Here is a 13,492-nt window from a genome sequence, read left to right on the forward strand (position 1 = left end):
AGGAAGGGTCTTAAGAGGGTATTTCCGGAAGGTTCTTGTCTTGGACTCGTCCTTTGGGACATAGTTGCTAACTCAGTTTTTTTCAGTCTTTGAAACCAAAGAAGGACTAAGGCTTTTAGCATACGCAGACAACTTTTTTTTTCATTGTAGCAGGCCGAAGTGACCTTAAAAGGTGAACTCAGGATTGCCTTAATTTATTTGCTGACTGTGTGAGAGAGCATAAACTTAAAACTCTCGATGCCTAAAACGCAAGCACTCATAATTAGTTGAGGCTCTCCATTACGTAGAAACCCCTGTCTTAAACTCTTGGGGTCCTCCATTAAATGTGTCAAACAACTTAAATACCTAGGAGTAGTAATAGATAATAGACTTTCCTGGCAAGCACACATCTCTTCTTTAAAGTTAAGAATGAACAGACTGACTAGTTCCATGCGATCAACAACCTCGTTAAGATAGGGTATCCCATGTCACTTCCTTAGAATATGGTACACGACAGTGGTGGAAAGAATTATTTTGTGTGCCGCTGCTATTTGGGGAACTAACATCTCTTCCCAAATGAGACGTTCACTACTCTGTATACAGCGACACAAGCTTCTTCTCATTTTCAATGCTTATCGTACCATGTCCACGGCAACCTTACAAATTATCGCAGGCACGCCGCCTCTGGACTTGTTACGAGTTGAACGAGAGGCTGCAGTGGTTAACGTAAGCAGGCTACGACTCACCATGAGTCTCTGGGGACAAATCCACATACATACTGATTATGAGCATCACATACCGCAAGCTCCCTGCCACCCTGCTCCCAAAGGGGTGGTAGCCTGGAAAGACTGTTAGTTTCGAAGCGGCATTTTGCGCTGTTTCACTATAAATGTCCATGTCCCCTTGCAAATTGTTGCTACCAAATATTATCTGTATTATATTTAAAGAAATTAAATAATGAAGAATTTGCATGAATGCATGTATGTTTCTCGTACTGTGACAAAAACGAGGGTATCTAGAGCCATCAAATTCTGAATAACGTAATCCTCCACCCGAGCATGGGCATCTGGGCAGCCGAATTTCGAATTTGTTTTAATCTATTTCATATTTTGTAAAATTTTAATGAATTTTTTATTAACAAATTCAACGAGTTCAAAGCGAGCAATGGTAACACTGTACGGAAAATAGCATTTTTATCTTCAGCGCGGAAATCCTAAAGATATGCTGTTCTGAAATATTTTGTGATATTGCTGTTGAATTGAATTTTATGTGATTTACGTGCGAAGAACATGATATTCAACAAATATAGGTAACACACAAAACGTTAAAACAAAGGTGCCTTTTGTGTGTAATATAAAATCTGAGTGCTTCTAGATTTTATTTTATCTTTTTCCCCTTTCATTACACTCAGAAAATTTTATGCTCCGAATTTTATGAATTATTAAAATAAATAATCCATGTGTAATGTTATTAATTTAACTGATCATATAATCAAATAAATGATCGTTTTGTAATGTTATTATAATTTTGAAAACCAATGCCTGAAAATGTCCATTAAATGTTTTATAAAAATTATCAGATCTTGTTTAATTTTACCTTATTTATTTCAAAGCGTCACTATCAATCTTATTTAATTTTGCTTTATTTGTACGCAAAATTAAGTTCATAAATTTTGTACTTAGAGTTTTTCTCGTTTTACCAAAGTTAAGACGTTTGTACAGAATTACGCGTGAAAAAAGTGCGCGAAATGCAGTAAAAAGTGCTTTAATGAGATATATTAAATCCTATTTGAAAAAAACTGTGACTTTCATAATCTCATCACTATACAACGTATCAAATTTAATAATTAAAAACAGTTATGTGATACAAACGCTATAGGTTTCAGTGTTAAAGTAAACCAGATAGTCCCTACTCCATCTTGCGGATATGTGGGTGACTCGCGCCCCGCCCACTGGGTTAGTCTATCTCTTATGAGGTCCATGGGGTAGCAACATTGACACCCAGTCATAGCTCTAGGCATTCAGTCTTGGTTGACCAGTGTAGCGGTGGGCCTGCTTAGCAGGTGGAGATCTTTTTGAAGCTGTCGTTCCTGGTGATGTGGGCACTGGGACCTCAGTTGGAGTGTACAACTACTATCTCCAAGGTGGCTTTTCGCTGGGTAGCCCGCCTCGTGCCTAATATCGGGGGATTGAGTTGGGTAGTACCAGCCGCATAGTGTCATTAAGTTGACGAGGCGCGTATAAAGTTTAGTTAGTTCATATCAGAAGAGAAATACAGCGGCGATAAGGTCACATTGCTAATTATCTGATTTCACCCTCCAAGGTCACCCAATGGTTCCGAGGATAAAAAATCTTTTACCGCGTTCGGAATGTGGTTGTCTTTCGTTGCCTACTAGAGGAGGAATCCTACCCCTCTCCGGAACGAGAAGTGAAGGAGGTTTCAGGAGAGCCTTAGGTTAAACCTTCCTGCTGAGACTGTGGTTATTTACACAAAGGAACTATGTTTTTCGAGTGTTCTGTTGACTTATTACATTCCTGTCGTAACAGTTTCTGAGACTGCAGGACTGAGTAATGTTCAAGTCCCAGATTGCTTTGAACTGCACCAGATTGCTTTGAGTCCCAGATTGCTTTGAGCTGCTTAAAGCTATTTTTTTCATTAAAATTCGTGCTGTTGTTGTTAAACTTGAGTTGGGAATTCATTTCCAGCCTGCATTAACGTAGTAGCTTTGGGTAGCGGGTTCGGCCACTACACCACATATGCGACTGTCCTGAAGTTATTCAGATTTCTCTATACTAGGACATAAGTTCTATCAACATATATGGAGTGAGCTGGAGAGAAGGACAAGAAACAATGAAATTTCTTCAAAATCTCTACTAAAAGTAATTATTGCGGAGGAATGGAAAAAATTAAACATTTTCAAGCAAAAAAAATTAATTAAATTCTTACCGAAAAGTGTAATTTTAGTTAAAGAATATCAAACAAACTACTGATTGCTCCATCATTTTCTTTACTAAAATTAAATTGTTTATTCAAAGTATCCAAAAATTCATTTGACTTAAATTTTTAGGACTTTTTGAATAAACTTGTTTATTTCAATGCCTCTCCAATTAATTTACACTTTTACGTTGCCTTGCGTTGGCAACACGCTTTTGGATTTGTCGTCGATAGAATTCGGTCGCTAAAATGTAGCTGACCTATATCTATTCTAATGCTTATTTTAAACCTTAACTTTGTTATTCTGTTATTACTAGATGTTTACATATGGATATTTTATTATTGTATGTTTACAATTGAGTTTGAATAAACCGCTGAATTTATTAAAGTTATTTCGAATCGAAACTACACTAAGTGAACAAAACAGTTTCCCCCCCCCAAAAAAAAACATTTTGAAAAGTATTTTTCAAAACAAGTATGTTTAAAAAAAAAGATAATCAAATATATTAATTAATCGTGTAAGAAATAATAATGTGACTTTGCTAAAATTTAAAAATTGCAAATAAGGTCAGAAAATACAAGCTTACGAAAACAAATGTGAGTCACTCTATTTTTATTTCAGGAAAACTAAAAGTCCAGGGTTTGAGGACCTCCGTCATCAGTTGCATTTCATAAACTCTGCTGTAAGGGGGGTTTCGAATGTTCGGAATGGATTGCAATCCTGCTTTGTCTGTAAATTTTAAGTTTCATTATATGTGTCTTATGTAAATTATGTTACACTATCTTTAACTAATCAGAACTAACTATACATAACGTGGTTGTTCGCTAGCAAAATTAAGATTAACAGTAAACTCAGAGGGCTAACTAATTCTCTGGTTAAAATATTTTTAATTCTTCGTGCATTCTGATGAAAGGATTGGCAATGTATCAAGCAAATGTAGAAAGTAGCTCAATATGTTTTATTTCTAATATCAAAAGTCTGTTTATTTTTATTTGCATATTACTGTGTTAAAAGTTATCAGAATTGTTTTATAAATTACAAGATTTCAGTTAATTGATTAATATTTATTACCTTCACTTTAAAGTTATCACCTTCAACTGCAATGCATTTATGCGGAAATTTTTGTACCAAAAATTATATTGCGAAAGCAAAATTTAATAAATATTCTTCACTCAGTTACACTAGCCATTCTGAGGAATCGCAAAAGCAGAAATTTCTTACATATTAATAAAGAATTTATTTGCAAAGAAAAGAACGAAACAAAAAATCTGAAAGTTTGTAGAGACATTAGGTTTATTTTGGAAGCAGACAAGATGAAAAATATGCAACACCTTCGCCGGGAATCGAACCGCCGGACTCTCAATTACGCGCTGAGCGTGCAGACCACTACACCACGATGGCTCGCTAAGAAGGCGAGAAAAATACTTTATATACTTCCCCTTTTGAATGGCGACTGGGGTTTTTTAGGGGACGCAATCGCCAAATCCTGGGTGAGGAGAAACATCATCCAACACCCTTTTTAGTTCGGACGGCCCTGCAGAGACATTAGGTATTTTTGGAAGCAGGCAAGATGAAAAATATGCAACGCCTTCGCCGGGAATCGAACCGCAGACCTCTCAATTACGCGCTGAGCATGCAGACCACTACACCACAAAGGCTCGCTAAGAAGGCGGGAGAAATACCTTATAAGTTTTCATATTTTATATTACGCCCAGAGTGGTATTTTTTTAACGTTTTGTGTGTTACATTTATTTATTAAATATCACGTTTTTCGCACTTAAACCATAAAATTCAGTGCAACAGCAATGTCGCAAAATAATTTTAAAATGAGAATATCTTTAGAATTTCCGATACACAGTTCCGCGCGCTAGAGATAAGAAGGGTTTTTTTTTTTTTTTTTTTTTAATCGCTGAGTTTCTTACTTAAAAACTCATAAATGCTTTACAAAATATGAAACAGGTAATAAAAGAAATTTCAAATTCCAAATTTGGGCTTCCAGATGCCCATATTCGGGTGAAGACGTTCGTTATTCAAAATTTGATGGTTCTAGGTACCGCTGTTTTATTACAGTGGCAGAAATATGCACGCATTTATGCAAATTCTTCATTATTTAATTTCTTTTAATTAATTTTGAATATAATACAGGGCTCTAATATTTGGTGACAACAATTTAAAATGTTATTCGCCGTTTATTGTGAATCAACGTAAAATACTAAAACGAAATTAATAGCCGTTCTGGGCAAATTGCTCCTTAGGGCTAATAATAAAATAATAGCAAGCACTGGTTGCTATTATTTTATTTGGGTGACGTAATAGCATATTTTTTTAACAAAACAAGCGGTTTCTTGCAAGCTTGTATTTTAAATGTATTATTTCTGATTCTACTTGATTGTTGTAATATCTATCATATATTTGGAATAGCTCACACATTCCTTAAATTAGCCTATTTTATACTTAATTACTTTAATATTTAGTAGGGAATAGCAACGAATATGAAGACTGAGCTATTTATTCTGTTGGTCATCTGCATTGCTGTAGCAGCATCCGAAAGTAAGTATATATTACGCAAGTTGCAAATTATTAATTATTGCATATTCAGTCAAAGGAATTTCATTCAGAATTTAGCTTGGTTTTTCCTCTCTCTGTTTCTTTGTTCAATGCCTTTGTTTATTTTGTTCAAGTCTTGAAATTGTAATATCTGAGCTAGTTTCAGCCTCTCGAATTTTTGCGATATTATACACACCTACGTATTTCTGACAGTATTACAAGATTCCATAATTAATCTTTTAAAATCGGATTTCTTTCTTCCTGAGTTACATCAGTGGCAGAGTGGTTAACACCGCTTGATGCTGGAAATTCCAGATGGACTCGACCCCAGGCGAACGAGCTGCCTGCATGGTTGATTTTTGCAGATTTCTCCGTGGGGAACATGAATACGAGCTAATTTCTCTTAAAAAAGTCTTCCACGAAAGCTTGTCTCTTCTTAAGCAGACACCCGTGTGGGCTTTGCTATATTTCCAAGAGCTTAAACCCTTTCTTCCCCCCTTTTTTATGTTTTTACTTCTTTGTACAAAGTAAAAAGGAAGTATTGTAATCGCGAAAAGTTTTAGGCAGCATATTTCAACGAAAATATCCTTTTTGACCGCTCTCGAATGCAATTTAACAATGTTTTTGCGTGACATCTGTACGTAAGAACAGAATAAAAGACTCTTTTCCTCAAAAAAAAAATTATAAAGCTGCTTTAAAAAGAATTCTGAAAAGAATTTTTCGTAGCGTCTGTACGTACGTACGTATCTCGCATAACTTAAAAACGAGTAGCCTCAGAACGTTGAAATTTTGTATATAGGACTGCTATAATATGTATATGTGCACCTCGTAGTTTAGTTGCAATCGGGCGCACGAAACGTCTAGAGAGACTAAGCTTCGCAACAACAAAGATAACGCCTTCATTTATTATTGCGAATTAAATCATGCTTAATCCTATCTGGAATTTTTTCGAGGAAATAAGTGTTTAAAATTTACTTCGTAATTTTTAATATAGATATTTTGAGTTTTTATGTATTTTTGCCTTGTCGCGAAGTGTGAACTGAATTAGATGAATGAGAAATACTAAATTGTCTGTAAAAAACTGTTTCTTTTTTGTTTTGTTTGCTTAATTTCTTTTATACATACATGTGTAAACTTGCAATCGATTTCATATTTCACTGAAGTGAACCTATATGAAATTATTTGATGGAAACTCAACGACAATATATTTTTTTTCTTAACTTTTGCAGAAATAAAATTAAGCTAAGTTTCCCCCCTCGACTAAGATAGATAGTCTATTTCATTTAAAATAACGAGATAATTTTTTAAAAAATATGAATCACACATAATATATACTGTACTATCTTTGTAACGATACGAGAAAGCCCCATTTGTACATTTCTTATTTATATGTCATTAGATACATGCAGTAGAACCTCGAGATACGAGAACCTCTATATACGAAAAATTCGAGATACGAGGAGAGTATGAGCGAAAAATTCGTCTCTAAATACGAGAATTGACTCGAGTAACGAGCAACCAGCCAGGCTGTTGGTATGCGTGACACGTTTCCCGATCCGGCTCGAACTCGGGGAAAGGTCTCGTCAGATCACTCACTGTTCTTTGATCTACTTGTTTGTGCGCTTGTGAGTTAATTGTTTTTTACATTTAACGTGAAAATAATTATTTCACGATGCCTCTCAAGAAGATTGTTGCCTCAGATAATGCTTCAGAGAAAAAGAAGGAAGCCATGGCCGTTGAAATTAAGAAAGAAATCATAGATAAATGTAAGGCGGGGTGTAAGAGTGGCGGAATTGGCAAAGACTTAACGGCCGTTCGACATCGACGATCTGCACTATTCCGAAGAAAAGGAAGAAATTAAGAAACATGATGTGGTCAAAGAAGTTACCATTATTTCCAAGCACGGTCCAAAACTCCCAGAAGATGTTAATAAGCTGTTGTTGGTGTGGGTTAACGAGAAGCAGTTAAAAGGTGATTCGGTGTCGGAAGCTATCATTTGCGCAAATGCTAAGAATTTGTACTTGGACCTTCTCCGAAAACAACAGGTACGTCGACTGAAGATGAGATGGTAATGAGATTTTTGGATGTGCGGAACGGATTAACTGGATTTCCATTATTTTCAATGGAGAAGTTTCTTTCTAGATACAAGAAATTCGTTATACGAGCTCAATGCTGGAACGGATTAAACTCGTATCTCGAGGTTCCACTGTATGTCATTAGTTCATACTTTTCCCATTTATACGTCATTAGTTCATACATTTATACGTTATTAGTTCACACATTTATCCGTCATTAGTTCATACATTTATACGTTATTAGTTCATACGTTTATCCGTAATTAGTTCATACATTGTAATTAGTACATACATCTATACGTCATTACTACATACATTTATGCGTCATCAATACATATATTTTTCATTTATACGTTATTAGTTTTCTTTTCTGATTCATGTTAAGAGTAAAATATTTCATTTAGTGACCCAAAACTTTGGTTACGTACTTTTTTCTTCGCGGCCTTCGTGGCTTTCTTCGTTGTTTCTTTTTCCAGCTTAAAATGCCACTCTGATTTATATTTTTGGGCATCATACTGAAGCTGTTTATTAGTAAATATGACGACGGAAAATAAGACGTAGGATATCTCAAACTGGGGAAAAAGCTCAAAAACTGGCCAGTCAATATAAGGTGGGTCACGTAAAGGGGTTATAGTAATAGACAACGGAATTTGCTGACTAGAGAGATTTGCTGATGGGGAAAGGCATTTTATTCTCGTGTTATAATGATAATATTATAACACAGTATTTTTATCTGTGCTTTGAGTTTTTAGTGCTTTGCTTAAGGTTCGGAATCAAACGACAGCTGAAGACTTTTTTTTTTTAAAGATAAAAAAAGCATTTCTCAAAGAAGGGGTTAATTATTCAAGATGAGCAACTGCAATAAAAGTATGGTCATACTCATTTTTATACTAAATATTTAACAAATTCAAGTCTATCGATTTTCAAAGTGAAATTGTTTCACTTTTTAGAAATATAGATCACATAAAACAAACTAAAAGCAGAATGGCGATTTGATCCATATTGGTTTCAATGGGGGCACTCGGTAGATTAGCCTTTTCATACGTCCCTACCTGAAAAAGTCCAAACACCAGAGATCCGATGATCTTGGTGGACAAGCTCTGGGACCACTTCGACCAGTCCATCGTCCTGGAAATTTCGCGGTTTGGATAACCAGCAATCCTCTTGGCAATCACAGCAGAAAATGCCGTTGGGTTCAAGATCCAAGTCTTAATTTATTGCCGCGATTAGCATGTGCTATGCGTGCTTTGTTCCGGCTGTCTTTCTTTATATTGCTTCTATGAGCCCTTCAGGTGTGCAATGCTTCAGAGTCAGTTCGCAGGACAGGCTAAAAGAGAGCAGAGGCGTGACAAGTAGTCATGTGGATGCAGGAAGACATCGTGTTCGTTGAGAGGTTTTAAGTCGGTGGTTTGCAAAACTGCATAATTTCTTGTCAAAAATACTGTAAAATGCCAATAAAGTTTCCTAAGAATAATATTGAGTGAGTGGGTGCCACCAAGAAAGACCACTGTTCTGGCCTTAGCTTCACAGTTTGTTATCTTCCTGGCAAAAACCTTCTACTCTCTGCTCAACCGTTCCCCGAGAACGCAGCCGAATAGACGGCTAAGAGGCTCATAAAGTCTACATGTAAGCCTGGATGTTGCTGCTCGGGGAAAGAGTATTCTGTTAGGAAATAAATTAAATAAAGAAGCAATCGATAGACTTAAGAATCGATGTTAGAATAAACAGAAACTTAGGTAAAGTAAGGAAAGGAGGACTATGCCTAACTGCCATGAACTGTTTGGACTTACCAAGTGTCTAGATGCGGATCATAATCTTGACACAACTGTTATATATTCATTGTGCTGTTTGTAATATCGCTGGCCTTGCATGAAGGAAAGACGTAACTATTGAATTACTAGACATAGTAAACTAAACGAAAAAAAAAAAAAAAACGTTAAAATTAAATTTTAAGAAAATCTGAAAAGTTTCAGATTTTAAATTACGTCTAAAGGGCCGTTTTTTTAGCGTTTTGTGTGTTACGTTTATTTATTAAATATCATGTTCTTCGCACTTAAACCATAAAATTCAGTTCAACAGTAATGTCGCCAAATAATTTTAAAATGAGTATACCTTTAGAATTTCCGATACAGAGTTCCGCGCGTTGGAGATAAAAAGGTTTTTTCTGTACAACGTTGCCATTGCTCGCTTTGAAATCCTTGAGTTTGTTAATCAAAAATCGTTAAAGTTTTATAAAATATGAAATCGATAATAAAACAAATTCCAAACTTCAAATTTGGTCTTCCACATGCCCATATTTGGAGGAGGGTTACGTCATTCAAAATTCGACGGCTTTATGTACCGTAGTTTACCGTTGTTGTCTATGTACCGCACATTGCGAGAAATATACATACATTTATGCAAACTTTTCATCATTTAATTTCTTCAAATATAATGCAGGACTCTAACATTTAATGGCAACAATTTGAAAAGTGATACGCTGTTTATAGTGATTCGACGCATAGTCGCAAATCGGAAACATTAGTCCTTCAAGGACAAGCATCTTTGGATTAAAAGCCATTAAAATTTTTAAAAAGATATTTTTAAAAAAATCCTAGCTCCCAAACGTAATTTAACGCAGAAGATTACTTTCCATGTGCCTGACTTTTATCTAAAACAATTAAAAAATTGTCTACCTGTTGTCACTAAGATAATAAATTCCTGCATAATTTAGTTCTTTGCGAGAACTTAAACTGAAATTGTTTTACAAATTGAACCAGGCAATTCTTTTATAGTACTTGCAGAAATAATAATAGTAGAACATGTCATAAAATCTATGAACTTGGTCTCACGAGGACGGGCCCTTTTTACACCATTTATATACAAGCGACTCGCCGTTTGTTTTCCTACCATACATTTATGACGAATATTGCTCCTATAGCCTGCCTTCTATTCTACCCACTTATTCAGATTCAGACTGTATAAAATTGCATTTGTTAGCTGAAAGGTGTCTAACATTTCCACTTTTCTTCCAGAGTACTGTCCTCGACTGAGAGATGACAAATGCCCAGTGAATTACAAGAAAAACGATTGCTGCTCTCAAAACGACTGTGCTGAATGGTCCATCTGCTGTAAACTGCCTTGTGGCAACGTGTGCAAGCATCCCAGTGACACTCCAACCAACGGAGTCGCACTAAAGGACGGAGAAGAATGTGAGCTGGGTACCGTGTATCCTCCAACGGGATTTGAATGGTTATTTGGGAAAAAGGGAGGAAAATAGAATGGCATATCAAAAATTGGATTCAAATATCTTTGCAGAAATCAACTTAAGTAGTAACTGACAATCTACTTGATTGAAATGGCATTTTATGTGAAAACTTTGTTGTTCGTTTTAAGATGGCTCAATCTCCTGCAGCTTTTGTATTAAAACTATGCTAATTAAAAATTACATCATTGACTAAGCCTTAGTAACTTTTATTAAGGTATCTTTTGTTTATATTTCGTAATTATTGGAATTGAAACAATATTACTTTCCTTCGCCCTGTTATGCTAAAATAAAAATGGAAAATGTTATGACTGTAACAGTGTGTGGAATATTTGGATGTGCATTTTTATGCCTCTTTAACGTCTAATAAACTTGGAAAACAGAGTGAAGAAAATCGTTTATTGAGCATTCTTCAATGAGCTCATTATTCAAAGTTGTCAAATGACTTCTTATTAAAAAAGTGAAGATCAACGACTGGTATCTTTTGGCTACCTCCGTCTTACATGCCACATTACTCAAGGTAATTTTTTTTTTACATTAGCCTCCGAAAAGTAGAAAATTTTACTATGAAAAGAAATCAAAGATAAAGGCGGGACATTCTCAAATCCTATGAATCTTGAAAAGGATTCGAGATTCGAAAACTCGAATCTTCATGTATTCTCCATCAATCGAGTCTTTCGAATCCTAAACTAAAAAATCTGATGCGGACACTAGTTGACTTCCTTGTACAGAATATTAAATTATACGCATTTTTTGTTGCATTTTAATTAAATTTATTTTCTCGAACTTCATTAGAGAAAGATTTCTCATTCAATTAATTCAGTTCTCATTTCGCGGTAATTTAAAAATGCATAAAACCTCGAAATATCTTGATTGAAAAATATAGAAAAAATAAAACACCAAATACAGTTGAAACAATTAAAAAAAAGCAATTGTTACAATTAAATTGGCTTTTCCAATTAACCTAATGTCTCTACACCTTTACTTCGTACAACGAAGCAAAAATTGAAACGTTTAACAAATTACTTTTATTGACGTCAATAGAAGCATTTAGTAAGAAAAAATATGATTCCTGCAATTTTAATGCACCTACATCACCAGTAATACCTCATATCTAAAAAAAAATTAAATGTTTAGTTTAAACTCTACAAATAAGGCATCTTTTCTTAATTTTCTGAAACAAATTCAGTATCCCACGATTAGCATTTGTGTACATTTACTCTTGAAACAATCTTAGCCCTTGTGTTGATTCAAAAAGTTTCGAGAAAAAATGTATAAATTTGAGCTGTTACCCAAGTCTATGGTTAATTTTTGGGAGCAAAATTACGCAGAGAAAAGGAACTTCAGAATCAACAGCTTTATATATGTATTTTTTTTATTAAATTTCATTTATATTATCTTCTTAAAAAGGCAGATATATTTTTAATAACAACATTTTTAAATTTATTTTTCTTTAAATGAAAACATGAAATTTTGCTTCAATTAAATACTTTTAATATTGCACAGTCTTCCCCCTTTTTTTTATTCCTTGTACGAAGTAAAAGAAATATTATAATCACGAAAAATCCGAGTACCATAGTTCAATGAAAATATCCATTTTGACCGTTATCGAATGCAATTTAATGTTTTTCCGTGGCATCTATATGTAAGAACAGAATAAACGACTTCCCCCCCAAACGGATTATAATGGAGAAAATGGATTCATAAGAGATTTTTCTTGACGTCTGTACGTACGTAAGAATGTATATATGTATTTTGCATAACTCAAAAACGAGTACCCTCCGAACGTTGAAATTTTGTACATAGAACTGCTATAACAGTTGTGCACTTCCATTTTTGGTTGCAATCGACCGCACTAAAAGTACGTATATATGTATCTATCTGTCTAGCTATCTATCTATCTCTCTTTCTAATTCATTGAAGTGTTACAAATATGAAATCGTTAATAAAATAAATTTCGACTTTGAAACTTGGGTTTCCAGATGCCCATATTCGTAGTAGTATTACGTCATTCAAAATTGGATAGTTCGTAATTTGCCCTTTAGTTTTCTAAGTTTAGAACATTCAAATTCTCAAGTACCGCGAGGGTTAAAAAAGGATTGAAATTACAAAATTCAAATCTTGAAGCCTTTCTCATCAGTCAAATTTTTCGAATTCTAACCATGGGAGGTCGATGGGCTTATTAAATAATAAAAAATATTTACCCATGTTTTGGCAAAAAGGTCCCTGAGGCATTAGCGTTTGTTTGAATTTGTGCATAAGTGCGCCACCCGGGAAAAAGTGAAAAAGAGCCACAGGAACATGGCAAGGATGAACGACGCTATAATTCTGTTTGTCAAGCCGGTGAGCATTTCGAGTAATAGAACAATTTCGTTTAATAATCCATTTCGGGTAATAGAATAATTTCAGCTGCTTTATATACTACCAACCTGTTTGTTAGCAGAAGCTTGGGCGTTTAATTTCCTGTATTAATTGGATGATCTTAAACTGATCGTGGTGTCCTGTAGCCTGTTAGCTGCATCTCGATATCACTCTAAGATTTAATGCTTCTTCGCTGCTTCATTGTAAGATGCTGATGGGAAGAAAGAATATGTTCATTGCTTCCATATAAAGCTAAGACATTTTCTTTATTTATGCTGGACAGTTGTTTCTAATAGAAGTCCTTTATTGCTAGTGTCTCCGGTCATGGTCATGGTCTCCGAGCATCACCTG

The 13,492-nt window shown here is 34.8% G+C and overlaps 1 protein-coding gene across 1 annotated transcript; it reads left to right on the top strand.

Annotated features, from left to right (window-relative positions):
- The first annotated feature begins 4,952 nt into the window (after positions 1 to 4,952).
- LOC118197363 (U15-lycotoxin-Ls1c-like) lies at positions 4,953 to 11,082 on the top strand. Its single transcript, XM_035368863.2, has 2 exons — positions 4,953 to 5,464; positions 10,551 to 11,082. The coding sequence occupies exons 1-2, from the start codon at positions 5,407 to 5,409 to the stop codon at positions 10,793 to 10,795; spliced, it is 303 nt and encodes a 100-aa protein (XP_035224754.1). The 5' UTR covers positions 4,953 to 5,406; the 3' UTR covers positions 10,796 to 11,082.
- The last annotated feature ends 2,410 nt before the right edge of the window (positions 11,083 to 13,492 follow it).

This window comes from Stegodyphus dumicola, chromosome 1 (genome assembly GCF_044657685.1).
Source record: "Stegodyphus dumicola isolate Sdum_Otavi_A_Nest chromosome 1, ASM4465768v1".
NCBI classification, from domain to species: Eukaryota; Metazoa; Arthropoda; class Arachnida; order Araneae; family Eresidae; genus Stegodyphus; species Stegodyphus dumicola.